This window comes from Kwoniella dejecticola, chromosome 6, assembly GCF_000512565.2.
Source record: "Kwoniella dejecticola CBS 10117 chromosome 6, complete sequence".
NCBI lineage: Eukaryota > Fungi > Basidiomycota > Tremellomycetes > Tremellales > Cryptococcaceae > Kwoniella > Kwoniella dejecticola.
In genome coordinates, this window is record NC_089306.1 from 1,739,363 (window position 1) to 1,754,327 (window position 14,965).

The 14,965-nt window shown below is 47.5% G+C and overlaps 4 protein-coding genes across 4 annotated transcripts; all 4 read right to left on the bottom strand.

Moving 5' to 3' along the window:
* Positions 1 to 1,363: 1,363 nt before the first annotated feature.
* I303_105507 (uncharacterized protein) lies at positions 1,364 to 4,673 on the bottom strand (the record flags this gene model as incomplete). Its single annotated transcript, XM_018408344.1, has 9 exons — positions 1,364 to 1,540; positions 1,631 to 2,062; positions 2,130 to 2,194; positions 2,257 to 2,402; positions 2,476 to 2,598; positions 2,684 to 3,081; positions 3,180 to 3,381; positions 3,452 to 4,530; positions 4,656 to 4,673. The coding sequence occupies 9 exons, from the start codon at positions 4,671 to 4,673 to the stop codon at positions 1,364 to 1,366; spliced, it is 2,640 nt and encodes an 879-aa protein (XP_018262035.1).
* Positions 4,674 to 5,711: 1,038 nt separating this feature from the next.
* I303_105508 (uncharacterized protein) lies at positions 5,712 to 6,047 on the bottom strand (the record flags this gene model as incomplete). Its single annotated transcript, XM_065969186.1, has 2 exons — positions 5,712 to 5,840; positions 5,928 to 6,047. 2 exons carry the CDS (start codon positions 6,045 to 6,047, stop codon positions 5,712 to 5,714), a joined length of 249 nt encoding a protein of 82 aa, XP_065825258.1.
* A 958-nt stretch (positions 6,048 to 7,005) lies between these two features.
* I303_105509 (uncharacterized protein) lies at positions 7,006 to 8,846 on the bottom strand (the record flags this gene model as incomplete). Its single annotated transcript, XM_018408343.1, has 9 exons — positions 7,006 to 7,199; positions 7,297 to 7,349; positions 7,439 to 7,541; positions 7,651 to 7,749; positions 7,847 to 7,927; positions 8,122 to 8,274; positions 8,403 to 8,468; positions 8,573 to 8,675; positions 8,796 to 8,846. The coding sequence occupies 9 exons, from the start codon at positions 8,844 to 8,846 to the stop codon at positions 7,006 to 7,008; spliced, it is 903 nt and encodes a 300-aa protein (XP_018262034.1).
* A 781-nt stretch (positions 8,847 to 9,627) lies between these two features.
* I303_105510 (plasma-membrane proton-efflux P-type ATPase) lies at positions 9,628 to 12,840 on the bottom strand (the record flags this gene model as incomplete). The annotated part of the gene is made up of 4 exons (XM_018408342.1): positions 9,628 to 11,911; positions 11,976 to 12,505; positions 12,576 to 12,670; positions 12,735 to 12,840. 4 exons carry the CDS (start codon positions 12,838 to 12,840, stop codon positions 9,628 to 9,630), a joined length of 3,015 nt encoding a protein of 1,004 aa, XP_018262033.1.
* Between the last annotated feature and the right edge of the window lie 2,125 nt (positions 12,841 to 14,965).

Consider the following 14,965-nt stretch of genomic DNA (forward strand, 5'->3'; position numbering starts at 1 on the left):
ACGTCTGTCTGTCTGTACTATGGGTTGATTGGTGGCAAGGTAACCAAGAGTAAAATCAATAACGAAGAACAAGTTCCAAACCACATGTGTATCTATATATACATATATATATGTATGGAGTCTTAGGCCAGTTCCAGCTATATGCATTCCATAATTTCTCCAAGCTAGAGGTTCACTCACGCTCTGGACTCTTCAACTTGAGATCGACAACATATATATTTATACGCACGTACGACGCTACAACAATACGACATACCATTCTGCTGATCATTCTCGTAAACGTAAACAAGGTAAGGAAAAGGCTAGGAGATCACTTATAAAGTTGAACTTTGTATCATACCTCGCTCACTGGCGAAGGGATCTCATCTACACATTTATCGTATTTCGTATCTCGTTTCCTGAACAATCGCCGGATAGGACAGGCGACCCCAGGCAAGGCAGGTAGGTAGGTAGGTCATCTACCAAATTCAACGATGAGCTCAACGTAGCCTGAAAAAGGTACCAATGGCACCAGGCCTTTTGATCATTCACCGATAATCAGTCCACGGGTGCAGATCGACACATGATCTTTTTACGTTATCCTGCCTACGCGAGTATATATATGTCCAATTTCTGCCCTCGCCTGTCGATCACTGACTCTGCCTTGCTTTACTCGTCCAGCGTCAGAGCGTGCGTAGAGGTAGAGAATTTGAATTTGGATTGGATTTGGAGTTTGACGGAAGTGGCTTTTTTTCCCTTTTACCTAAACCATCATAACGTCACGGTAAGTTACAGTCTGCACGCATGAATAGTTTTTCCATAACTATATTTATATGTTCACTCGAGATCTTGGATTTATTATGCGGTACTCTTACGCGGTATCAAACTCAACACGTCGATCACTTCGCTTTTCGCTTTTCAGGCTTGCTCTTATGTCTTGACGTTCTTACGAGTGAAGGGATCACGTTCGGCTGCGGCTGCGGTGACTCAGTGACTGACTGAAGTCGATCGACTATATTCAAGGCAATACATGAACTTCCATCCTGTACTCAACCCTCGATCAGTTTGCAATTCTACAAACCATCATATGAGATATCATGTTATAAGATATGATATGATTTATTATTGGCGAGTTCAGAACAGATAGAAGCTATGAGATATGAGATGGTATGGAATTAAATTCTTGTTTGGTGGTGTTGTCGGTGATTATACTTGATATTGCTATTCGTTGTGGGTATATATAAGATGATGAGGTGCAGAACACCTCTTCTCCCCTTTCTGCCAACACTGCGCTCTTCTTTCCACCGCTTCAAGAGATCGGTTGACATGTAAGGATGCAAGGACGGAGAGAACGGAAAAGCTGATTGATTCATGAACATTCCCTTTAGTCCATATCCACATCACTCTGCCTTCGAGTCCTCAGACCATCTCCGTCTCCATCCCTTTCTTCATCCTCGTACTCTTCATCGTCTTCATCGTCATCGTCTTCTTCCTCTTCATCAACAGCATTCTCCGTGTCGCTATCAGAGTCCATCTGTTGCTCAGCTAACATCGAGTGAGGCTATTTCATCGCATCACACAGAACGTCATCAGCCAATCATCCTAGAAATTCTTTATTTTCAGGTAAAAGTCAGAGAGCAAAAAAGCTCACCATCAATGATTCTCCAGTGTAAGTGAAACCTCTGAAATTCTCCTGCACACTACTAGTGAGTGGACTTCCACTAGCTCCGGGAAGAGGTGGTCGTTGCGGCTTATTGATAGCCAAACCGGGCGCAGCATTGTTCATGTGCGAAGCGCTCGACAGCGATCCTCCCGGACCCAAGTAAGAGTGTTTCCCTGGTACTTGTTGAGTAGTCTCGTTCTCCTCCCATGGGATGATTCCAGCTTCGATCAACGAGGAATTTGTGAATTCAGGGTCGAAGTTGGCTACTGATTCGTCAGAATCGACGATCGGCTTGAAAGGTGGAGTGATCTGTTTCTTGTACAGTAAATCCCAATCAATCGATTTGAAGAATGGGTGTTCTTTCAATTCCTCAGTTCCTCTTCTTGCGCCCAATCGATTTTGGGGGTTTCTGTTTAACAGCTAGAGTAACGTTTCACTATGTCAGCTGACGAGTCTGGATCAAGAGCGCAAGACCAATTTAGCTCACCCCCTTGACAAATTGTTTACCATCATCGTCAATTACATGTTTGGGAAATCGGATCTTTCCGTAACCTGGAATCAAACTCCGGTTAGCGGTGGATTGATGTGCAATTGCGTTACCTGGACCGACTCACAGATCAATCGGTACATCTCTTGAGTTTGTTCGGCGTAGAAAGGACTCCAACCACAACACATCTCGAAAAGCAATACACCCAAAGACCAGAAGTCAACGTGTTTGCCATAACCCTTCTCGTCGAGCAATACTTCTGGCGCGAGATATCTGCGTTGAACACCAGCTCGTCAGCTTGTTCTCAACTTCTAATTCGCCTGGGCGATCTCCAATTGGCACTTACTCGGTCGTACCGCAGAAGGTGTTGGTTAATTTGTCATCTGACAAATCAGGTTTCGACAGACCGAAATCACACAAAGCTACGTGACCAGTGGCGTCTAACAGGATATTTTCAGGTTTAAGGTCTCTGTTTCACACAAAGGCAGATCAGCTTGGTTCCTCAGACTGTTCATCCAGACTACATCCGGAAGGGACACCGTCGTCGGACTTACCGATAGACAATATCGTATTTATGTAGATGTTCCAATGCCAAAATCAATTCTGCGATGTAAAACCTTGCTCTATCTTCACTGAATCTACCTTCTTTCTGCAAATGCCAGAACAACTCCCCACCGCACTTGTAGTCCGTCACAAAGTACAAATCGCGATCCGTCTGGAACGAGAACTTCAGGCCGACAAGGAAAGGACATTCCAAACTTCTTTGTAAGATCTTTCGTTCTCCAATCGTATGCGCAACTTCCTTCTTAGCCACGATCTCCTTCTTGCTGAGAACCTTCATAGCGTATATTCGACGGGTATCCTTCTTTCTCACTTGGAACACTCGACCAAACGTTCCTCTTCCGATAAGCTTGAGGAATTCGAAATCGGATGGTTTGAGCGAGAGTGATTTCTGCGAAAGCGTAATACAGCGCGCACGGGATCAACAATTACACCGAGTGCAATATTGCAATAGGGCAATAATGTAAGAGCTTGGGAAGTCGGACATACCCTGATTACCTTGTAGGTCATTTGGATCCAGATTTCACCAGTGACGTGCTCTTGTCCACGAGTAGCGAGTTTGTACCAATTGTCAAGGGTGTAACCATCTTGTAAGACAGGCTTGATATCTAGCATTCCCAAGAACCCTTCGCCCGCCCGCCCTTTATCATACACGGAAACGTGAAGTGCCGATCGGTTCGAGGTGAGATCGCTACAGGACGATCAAAGGGTTAGCCAACATATGACATAAGCTGATGATTGGGAAAGGGAAGCCAACGTACAATGTGACTTCCTCTTTCCAGACTGGATCGCCCGGACCCGGTTTACCCAGCCAACTTCCACCTCCAGAAGGCGGCTCTTCCGCCCGAGGAGTCATTGCACCGCTCCCTTCTCCACCCCCTTCTCTTTTTTTACTTCTTCCTACTGCATCGGCAAATGCTCTTGAGATTGCGCCTACTCCTAGGCCGCTCGTAGATCTTGTCAAATTACCAGGTGCGCCCAGAGGTTGCGGCGTAGATTGGGTGAACGGTACAGCCGTGTGAGATGTAGTCTGATGCGGCGGACAAGAAACGTATTCGTTCTGTTCGAATTGAATCACGACGTATGGTTGAGGTGGAGATCCATCAGGTTGATTGGTCACTGCCAATCCTCTTGCCGAGATGACTTTGACGTTCAATGTTCCTCGCGGTCCACCGCCTTCTCGATGTTGATGTTGTGGTGTAGATGTTCCGCCTGTGTTCGCTGCTGACGAGCCGGAACTAGCGTTCATGGGATGATCGACATCTTGAGGAGCAGGTATGGTATCTGGGGGTGGTGGACTTGACCCGTCATTCAATTTGGACATTGCTTTTCTCATCTTGGGAGGTTCGTGCAATCCAAAGCCCATACCGGTATTCATCCCTACGCTATCTCCGACGGTGACGCCTGTTGTAGGTTGTCCAGCACCGGGGGTGCCTAGAGGTAAAGGCATAAAGCCGTAACTCGTAGGCGTCCTTGGTCCGCCGGCCGAACCAGCCGAAGAAGGTAAAGCGGTGTGTCCTCCAACAGCAGGTGAATTAGGTCTTCTAGCTGACGGATCTAGCGATAGACTTGCGGTAGAACGACTCAACCCCCCTCCGGGAGTAGTGGATCCTCCTACACCCGCCCCCACGCCGCCCGAATGCTGTGATTGCTGTGGTTGGTGAATTGTGGGAATTGCCGAGTCGAAGGGATTGGCAGTGGGGTGAGCGGATGCTCGCGGTGTCGCCTGATCAGCGGGTCCACCGAGCGAAGCAAAGGATGTCGAAGGAGACAGTGTCGGTGAAGGGGTTTCTCTATCCGGGTGATTATTGTTATTATGATGTGACGATGGCCACAATTGCTGCAAATTCGAAAGGTCTTAAGTGTCAGGACGGCGTACGCTGTAGAATGGATTGTGACCACTGTGGATAAAGTGGAAGATAAGAAGGAGGTAGGAGGTAAGTTCAAGAGTTGGAAGTAACATACCTTTACACCTTTCAACATGATGAATAAGCTTTACTCTACTTTCCGTTCGGTCGGTACTAAGTCTTGTGAATCGTATAGGGTTACACTCGTGCTCGTGCTCGTACTCGTAATACACAAATGATGATGCGATGCGTGGTCGTAATGAAGAAGGAGTATGTAAGCGTCTGGGTAGTTGACGAAAACTCAAACAGATAGACAGGCGAGAGGCAGCTGACTAAAAGAGCAAGAGTTGGAGAATAAACGTTGACTCCGGGATACAAGGTTTCGTAGAAAGCCGGGTCTGGTTGCGGTTGCGAATGCGATTGGATCTCGTCTTGTCTTGCAGATTGCAGACGTTATATGAAATGGCCGTGAACGGTCCAGGAGTGTCTGATCTGTCTAGGAGACTTGCTTGTCTGTGAGATTCGTGAGGTAGAGATAGTGGAGATGGGAGGTAGTCATAAGTTACTTTTAGTCTTACTCCAATGCGTTGGGATGGCTCCGCGTCTGATTCCCTAGCGTCATGCGTCATCTCACCAGTACTAGTCATCAAATTTCACTACTGTACTTTGACCCGATATCATGTGGGACTATGCGGTGCTCTCCGACCCACTATACCCTCAATGCGCAGCAGAATACTCAGCCAAAGCCAAGCCAAAGGTATCCATTCATCCATTCATCTGTGCATGTTCACCAAAAAACACAAATCAAGCACATCATATCCAGATTGGATTGGTACGCAGATCCGATCTAACGTTATATACATGAACACAAGTAAAGTAGCGCAGAATGCATTTGCATAAAATGGGGAAGATTAGTGTCAAATGTCAGATGACTTGGTCGTACCCAATTGCGGCAATGATCGTTTTTATGGCAGATCACAATCAGCGGTGCGGCAATACGCGTATAAGCGGTATCCAGACAACGTGTGGCAGTGGCATTCCAATCCTTTACTGATACTCCTTGTGCATGATATTCACGATATGCATAGCTCATACCACAAGGACTTCAGAGCATGCATGAACGATTCACGCACAAGTAGTGGTTGGCACGAATTCCTCGTCTCAGAACAGATTCCTAATGCCAATTGTCATGGGGAGGATTCGGCAGGATCCTGAACGTCTCTTTCCCATCTTTAGTCAGATCCCAAATCTGACCTATAAGCTCCTGGGATCGCGCAGGCGAAGGTCGGAGTGCGGTGCAATTCTGGCAAGAGATATAGTTTCCATCAGATCGAAACATTTCTTTGAGATACCGGACGGTTGCATAATTTGACGGTAGTGACATACTCACATTGTCAGGCAATCGCAACGAATCGTATAATGCTGTCTGGACATGCAGCAGTGCTTCATCATCTGCATGACCTTTCTTTCCCGAGATTGCAGTTGAAGGCGAAGTTGAACCGCACGCCATCACGGACGACGTATCGTTATGATTTGCTTCTGGTTGTCTTGGATTGATTAGTCTTTCTTACAAGCTAGGTATGACCAGTGCGGAATGCTCGGTCTCCCGGAAATTTCGGATAGTAGCTTCGATCTAGCTGAAGAGTCGCCGCAGTAAGCTCGTTCGTCAGCGGAATCATCGTATTGAAAATTCTCAGCCACTCATCTCATGTCATCTCGTCTCATCCGATTGCATTCAATCGAATGTGTCTCAGGCGAAACAGCCCAATGCAGGGCGAATTGAACAGACTCGATTCTGCAGTTGACCAACTGGCCTTTCTCTCGCTTGCCCTGGCTACGGACCCGCGAATATCGCTTGAAATCCTGATATCCACCTTGCATGCCTGTGCGCCATGTCCCAAATAGCGCTGTTCACTTGTATGATTTCAGTCTTACAGGCGATAAAGAAAGCTTCAATCGGTCAGACCTCTTGCGCTGAATGAGTAATTATGCGAATCGACCTCAAATGATAATTTCAATCAATAAGCAAGACATGCCACTATATGAAGAGTTGTCTTCATCTTCCAGTCTGACCTGTAGGCTTATATCGCCAAACACATAGGAGAAGGATCAGCAACATCCTTACGAAAGGTACAGTAAGAACGATCAATGAGGGGTCAGTAATTGCACCACTCCGTTCATGCCGACAGGCTCGTCAAACCAAAAGGATGTTCCATTTAGTACATCGGCGACTGACATGTCAAGTAAGCAATCATCGATGTCTAATGGACGTTCACGTTTGATTGACATACATGAGGTATATAAAAGATATTGACAACGACTGAGGTCAAGAATCAAGTTCCAGTCGTTCTGATAGAACTAGAAATAACAAGTAACCTCGTGTATCCTTATCGCTATTTCCATGCTTGTTCCCTCAATTCACGCCAAACCTCAGTGGATGAACTATGTGAGGCTAGCTAGCTCATCAACTAATTCGCAGCGGAATCAAAGACCGTTTTGTTACCTGCGCCCGGTGCAGCTGCAGGTGCGGTCGTAGGCGGGATTGTCGACGAAGCTGTAGTCGGATAACCAGTCGATGGACTGGGGACAGGGAGTGTTTCTCCTCCTTGACCAGGTACGTATGCTTCGGCCGGTAACCCAGATTCGTCCAATCCCTCGGCAGCTGTGTTTTTCAAAGAGCAAAAGAGTTACAGACAGTCTGATCAGCGAAAGTACTGTATTCAAAGCCGAATCCAGGTCGAAATCGACGGATAGCCCACCTTCGATGATGTCGTACATCTCCCCTGCAATCTCAGGTGCAGGTACACGACCGCTATCAGGGTATCAATGACAACACATCAGCTCCGTATCTTTCCTTACCACCGATGCCGGGCCAACCGCAGAGATAGACGTTTGACCTACGTCAGGATATCTGTCGAAGAGATACTGCTTCCATAGAAGTCCTTATTGGCGTCTTTCCTCTCTACCAAGATCGTTCCGTCAAGTGTCAGACCAGCAAACAGACCTATTTGACCAGTTAAGCATGTCAGTATCTCCAATCAGCGTGACTTATACTGTATATCTGGAATGGAAAAGAAACGTGAGAAGGAGAGGAAAGGGGTGATTGCACGTACCCTTGGATCTACTATAGCTGAACATGGGCGCTGGATTAGCCAGAGAAGCAGAAACTTGTCCACCCGTTCCAATGGGTCCCGCAGCAGCCGAGATACCGCCTAGTAGACCAGATTAGGATCAGCCAACACTCCATTCCCAAAGTGGAGGAGCAGCTCTTGGTCGACAATGATGTGGGCTGGTTGGTATGATGCTCACCTCCTACAGTAACGTTTCCACCGCGTGAGAAAGCTTTGACAGCCTCATCCGAATTGAGCACAATGACCACCTCGGTCATGTCTTCGGTAACAGTCATCCAAATCCATATCACGTACCAAGGCAATCAGGTCAGCGTGATTCTAGCATAATTCACAGGTTGAGAGGTTGAGACCACGATAGGGAAAGGTCCGAAGACAGTGGTAGAAACGAGAGATCCCAAGTGAAGTGAAATGAAGTCGGAAGATGAATTAGGTGAACTGAATGAATGTACTCACCCGCTCCAATCTGTAAGCCCCATCCGACTCCCGCCGTAGCTATACAGCTAGGCGCACTCCAACTTCCATCAGGTAATCGAGCAATGACCAGCCCCGAACCTGCTTTGCCGGAAAACACGAATCCCGCTTTGAGTATAGTGAAAACCGCGAGGCCTACGTAGGGGAAGCTCATACGATCAGCATATCGCTCATAAGTTGGACTGGGCTGCAGAGTAGTGGTCTATCCTACTGGACACATCGAGAAGGCGGTCGTCGATACACAAAGAAGTAGGTGAACATACCTTTAGCTCGTTGGAGTACTGCTTTCGGAATAGAGTTCAATGCCGTATGAGGGGTCTCAGGATTGGCTATGTATGATCGACCACGACCAAAGACAGTGGAAGCGTTAGCATATCTATCTCTGTACAGTATTGTACGTGCACAGGCATGAGTGGAAGGTGAAACGTCATACCGAGAAAGCTCTTGAGTATCTTAGCTGCCTTTTGGGATTCTCCAGGAAGCGAGAACGATTGCATCAACGTAGACCCTCCTGATGCGGCTCTCGTTTGGCCATCCTACACAGCCAGGACAGCGGAATTAGCTTAAAGGGTGTCCTAATTACTGAGACATGCTCCGTCTGAAGCGATAGAAGTACAGGATATTACAGTTGGGGTTTAGGCAGGAATGCGACTTACCTTCAAAGCAGCTTGGGCTTTACCCAAGAATCCACTGAATTTACCTTGCATCGTGTTCTTGTCAATGCAGCTGATCTGTGGATGGTCGTATTTGAAAGTGAAGACACTGTCCTAGCTGGTGATACGATGTGATAGCAACGATAGTAATCAAAATCAAGTAGATATCAAAATGAAGCAACGAAGCTACGAAGAATGGAAGATAACGGTTCGACGGGTACTTCGAATCCACTGAGCCGAGCGTATCAATGTGACAACGTCATCAGCATCATCACCATCAAAGCACTTCTCACTTTTAGCTACTTGCTCCAGTCGTTCAGTCGTTCAGTCAGTCGATTATGTCAGATGCACCTGCCAATTCGATGCAGATGTGACGCTGATTCTCGTGCTAGCGCTGAAACAAATGCTGACGACCATCCTGCTCATATGCTCATATGTCTAATCCGATCAGATCTGCATTCGAAATGTTTTATTGCTATGCGTGAGAAAAAAACGAGATACTACGACAGAGATACTGAAAACAAATCCAGAGCCGGGGGGCTAAGAGCTATACTCAGATGACAAGTCCGAGTACGGTTCGAAGTATTAAAGGAATAAACAAATTAAATTGAGCATAGACTCGGATGCCTAGTCAATTGAGGAAGTATGTTTGGGGATTGAGGTACGGGTGTAAAGGTTTCAATGCGGTTTTGGAGAATGCAATGCTATGAGGATGATGGATGAAGAAGAGTATATACGTGATGTATAGAGTTTTCGAGATTAGGTGGGGTAGATGATGAGCGGCTAGATCTGCTAATCTAGGGAGAGACCAGACGAGATCAGATGCACTCGCCGCTTATGCGGCAGGTCTGGAGTGAGCTCTGGTAAGAGCAGCACCAGATTGTTGAGCTTGGATAGAGGAGAATCGTTGAAGCTCGTTTTGGGACATCGAGATCTTGGCTCCACCCTTGAGTCTGTTGGCAGCTCGGGAAAGGAAAGAAGTTCGGTTGGAGTAGAGAGATTCATGTCTCGAGGCGGTTCTTTGAAGTCTCTCACCGTTCTCGTCGACGGTGGCAACGGCGGCCTTCTTAGCCTTTCGTCTTTGAAGAGCGGCGATGATGGTCTTCTTCATGAAGAACTTGACGGCATCGAGAGGGAAGTACCAAACAATGTTCCAAACCCAGACGATACCGATCCATCCACCGGAGATAGCGTGTACTTGAGTGAAACCCCAGTTACCGAAGGCAGCGATGATGGAAGAGATCAATTGAGCGAGACAGAACGCGAGCATAAGAGCAACCGAAGGTCGTTCAGTCCACGAAGGTCCGTGAGATCGAGTGACGAAGATAAGAGCTTGAGAGATAATGGCAACTTGGAGGTAGATAACCATGTGTCCTCGGGGGTCGTTGGTCTCCTTGATGGCCTCGACACCGAATTTGTCCTCGAAGAAGGTAGTAGAGTGCATAGCGGCGAAGAGAGCGATGGTGGAAGCGGAAAGGTAGAAACCGTAACCGATACCGTAAGCGAACACCTCGGCGAGATCCCAAGAGTCGGGGGTGGTCGATGGCAATACTCGGTCGAGAGAGAGGGTCATGATGGTACCATCGTTGAGAACGGCAATGATAAGAACCATGAACGATGGGAAGTCGAACTGCCAGATGAAAGACATGATGGCGAAACAGACGACGATTCGGATGGTAACGGCACAAGCGTAGATGGCATAGTTTCTCATTCTTTGGAAAATAACTCGAGATCCGTAGATGGCGTGAACGATGGTGGAAAGTCCGGGTTCGGTAAGCACAATATCGGCGGCACCTCGAGCAGCATCGGTAGCACCTTCGACAGCAATACCTACGTTGGCTCTGGAAAGGGCAGGAGCATCGTTGGCACCATCACCAGTCATAGCACACAAGTGACCAAGGGCTTGAATTCTCTTAACAATCTCGAATTTGTGTTCGGGGAACACACCGGCGAAACCATCGGCGTCCATGATCATTTCGTCCAAGTTGGCGTGTTTACCACCGGCTTCAGGTCCATCCTTGATAACCTTGGCGGGATACATGTGGTCACCAAGACCCAATCGTCGACCAGTCTCCTTAGCGATAGCGAGTTGATCACCGGTAACCATCTTGACCTTGACACCGAGAGCCATGGCATCGTCGATGGTTTGTTTGGTGTCGGATCTAGGAGGGTCGAAGATAGAAAGAAGACCAACAAGTTCGAAACCGTTTCCTTGACCATCGGCGGCATCACCGGTGACATCCTCGTAAGCGACAGCCAGAGCTCGGAGACCTCGTCGGGCGAATTCTTCGACATCGGCTTCGAGTTGATCCTCGAGCTCGGAAGTCTTGTTTCGGGAACAGATTTCAATGATGATACCAGTCATACCCTTGGTGGCTCTCTTGAGCTTACCACCGTCCATGTTGTCTCGGTAGGTGATTTCGGTTCTCTTGTCGACAGGGTTGAAAGGCTTGAAGTCGAGGAGCTCGATACCGGATCTGGCGGAGGCAGGGTCTGGGAGGGTTCCGACGACACAACCATCGATGGCATCTTGGTTCTCAGTTCGGGAAGCGTAGGCAGCGAGGAGACAGACACCTTCGACGTCCCACTTAGAGTAGCATTTGACGTTTTCCTTGTCAATGGTGAGCTTGTTGGTGGTAAGAGTACCGGTCTTGTCGGAACAGAGGATGGTTACACCAGCAAGTTCTTCAATGGCAGTGATTCGGGTAACGATAGCCTTGTGCTTGGCGAGTTGTTGAGCACCGACAGCGAGGGTGACGGACAACACGGTAGGCATAGCAATGGGGATACCACCAATGAGCAATACAAGAATGGAGTTAAGACCTCTTCTGTAGGTGTAGTGGAATCTTGGGTAGAGGATGACGATTTCGAGGACGACGAAAATACCGATGGAAACGAGACAGAAAGAACCGATTCTGGCCAAAACCATTTGCAAGTGGCCGGTTTGATCATTGTCTTGTCCGACAAGAGTAGCGGCACGACCGAAGAAGGTGTTGGGACCGGTAGAGATGACGACAGCCTCGACTTCACCTTGTTTACAGGTGGAACCGGAGAAACACTCGTCACCGAGCTTCTTGGAGACAGGAAGAGATTCACCAGTAAGAGCGGCTTGGTCCATGCTGTGAGGGGTACAAAAGTCAGCATTTAATTGATGCAGTATCCGTTCGTTCGGAGGTTACTCACGATACGTCAATGGCCTCGGTAAGACGACAATCGGCAGGGCAGACATCACCGTGCTTGAAGGCGATGCAATCACCGGGAACCAAGTCGGCAGATTCGATGTCTCTCCATTTACCGTCTCTCTTGACCTTGGCCTTGGGGGCGAGGGAGTCCATAAGAGCCTTGACAGCGTTACCAGCATTTCTTTCTTCGACGAAACCAATAGTAGAGTTGATCAAAAGCAAGAGAACGATACCGACGAAATCTTGCCAATCAGGGGGTTCACCTTCACCGTTAGAAAGAGCGATGGCGACGATGGCAGCACCTTCCATAACCCATGAAAGAGGGTTCCACATGAAGGAGAGGAATTGGAGGAAGACGTTTTCCTTCTTCTCCTCAAGTTTGTTGGGACCGAAGATACCGATACGGTCGGTGGCTTCTTGCTCGGTAAGACCACCTTCGTCACATTGAAGGAGTTGGAAGACTTCCTCCATAACCACATGTTCGATATCGACCTTGTCTTTGTCGTAAAGATCGGTGGCAGTGAATTGAATCTATAAATAGATGCAGTGTTAGTCCGATTGATCCAGGCGACTCAGTATGAGCTGAGCATTTGTTACTCACGGTGTTCATGTCAACCTTGGCGTGAAGATCACCGGTTTTCTCATGTTCCATCTCCTTGTATTCTCTCTTCTTCTTCTCAGGAGCGGAATCGAGAGCTGGAAATGAAGTGATACGTGGTCAGCCACCTTCAGAGGATTAAAGAAAAGATCGGTTGCTCACCAGGAGTGTCGGCAGCTGGAGCATCACCAGCGACCTTGTTCTCGATGGAAGACTCCTTGACAGGAGCTTCCTCGGTGTTTCCAACTTTTTCATTCAAGTTGGACATGTTGGGAAAATTGCGTTTGGGGGGTTGTTTGTTGTGTCTAAGCGGGAGGTGAAATGATAAATGTTACGATGGGTGTGGTTTTGACCAAAGAAAAAAGATTGCCCCAGCTATGTGTGTTTAGCTGTTTCGAGTGGGCTGAATATGATGGTTCGGACTGGCTGGACTGCCAAGAAGCGGATCAAGGATTCTGATTATCTGAGGAGGATTGTTTGGGGAGGGGCTTAAATCAGAATCCCAACGATTCGATCACTTCTTTTATTTCGAAGAGAGAAAGAAGAGAACAGTGCGTTTGACTGATGCACGATGGAGGGAGGAGGCCAATATTATAAAGAGAAGAAAGGAGGAAATATATATGGATAGATGGGATAGAAAGAAAAGAGAGAAAAAAGAAGAAGAAAGGGGGTTTTCTAGTTGGTTGTTAAGATACGGGAGGTTATGTATGGTGCGATGCTGTTACTATGGTGTTTGTGATGATGTACTACTACTATTTGCTATGGTGATACTACCTACTACTGGGACGAACTAATCGGCTGGCTAGTTATTTTTTTCTTACTGACCGAACTAGTAGGATTATTCAGAAGGGGGGGTTTTAGGGGTGTTTACTCTGCCAGTAGTAATCCTACAGGGTAATTAATCAGTCAGTTCTGCAGGGAGGGGAAAAAAAGAGAACGATCCTGGATTATTTGGGATTTATTTTTATTTTTATATATTTGATATGGGATGAGATGATTTGATTACTTGGATTTGCCAATTATCCCACCATACTTCGTCTCCCCTTGCTTGCAAAGCAAAACGAAAAAGACCAGTGGCCGTAATCGGAGATGATTTCATTCGTGCATTCTGATTGGACTGCATCGCTATCTGTACCCCTCGCTCAACCATGGCCGCGGAAATCTCTGCCTAAAATACGGCAGCTAGAAAGGGATCACCAATCCTATCATTTCATCATAAGGGTCCAACCCCTTCCCCTTCCACACAGGACATGGAGCTGAGCAGAGGAAGTGGTTGATTCGAGGAAAAGGGCAAGATGGTTTCGGTTGTGCACAAATCGGAACTAGCTGCCGTTCTGTAGCTATGTTTGACTATTTGCAGGTATTTCCGGTATGACACACGGATGGATGCACTCGAAACAGGCGCGAGGCAAGGGGAAAGTGCAGAGTTGGCTGAATGAAAACTAAGGGTTTAATGACTTTTAGTCTGAATTAGTCCGACTTGGTCTATCAGGCGGTTCATCCAAAGGTGCTTTATCAATTCGCGGCAACGGAGCATGCGTAATTCCATGCGAATTCCCATCTACCATATGATCAACACAAAAACGTCCGCTTCACATCGGTTGGAGTCTTAAGCTCTCAGCCTCGGACGTAGGTTTTCTGGGAGAACTGAATCAATCAAGCCACTTCAATGGGGTGCAGCCCAATTGTTTGTTTGTTAAATTTACCATCGATCCCGCAAAGGACCCCTTGTAAGGATACGAAAAATCCGTTCCTGACGATGACGTTGCTACCCCCTATCCAAACTACGCAACCGAGACTTGATAAAAGAAGCTCCGTGGTGCGCTCAACTGGCTCCATCCGCGGATTCAAGCGTATCAAATCATAAGCATCGCATTGCAGATGTAGTTGGCAAGACTACGAAATACAGTACAAACAAAGCTAATGGAGTACCGACGTTCACCGCATTAGAACGGTCTTGGCAGCCTAATTAGACTTGGCTAGCAATCCTAATGTGTGACCAGGCTGAACTAAGACGTTACCTGGTGCGGCACAACTGTCCGCTCAAATCGGTCAACCAACGAAGCTTGCTCGTAGATTGGCTCGGTCACCAACAAAACTGCGTGTTGATGTGATACCGAAGACCGCATGAAAGACGACGAAGACCCCTGTGGTGTTGATGGTAGTGACATGATGCAGATCATCATAAGCATCACATCCGACGAGCCGCGGCCGATTTGACTCGACCCATTCGTGATGATTTCGAATTTTTGGCCTTGGATGTATGCACCTTTGGTACCAGATGACACAGGTGGCGTTTCTGTTGCAGTCTGGTTGGACGAAGAGTTGTAACCGCCGGCGACCGACCAGCTATAAAAAATCGCTCAATCCGGGAGTCTCGGTTGAATCCGACC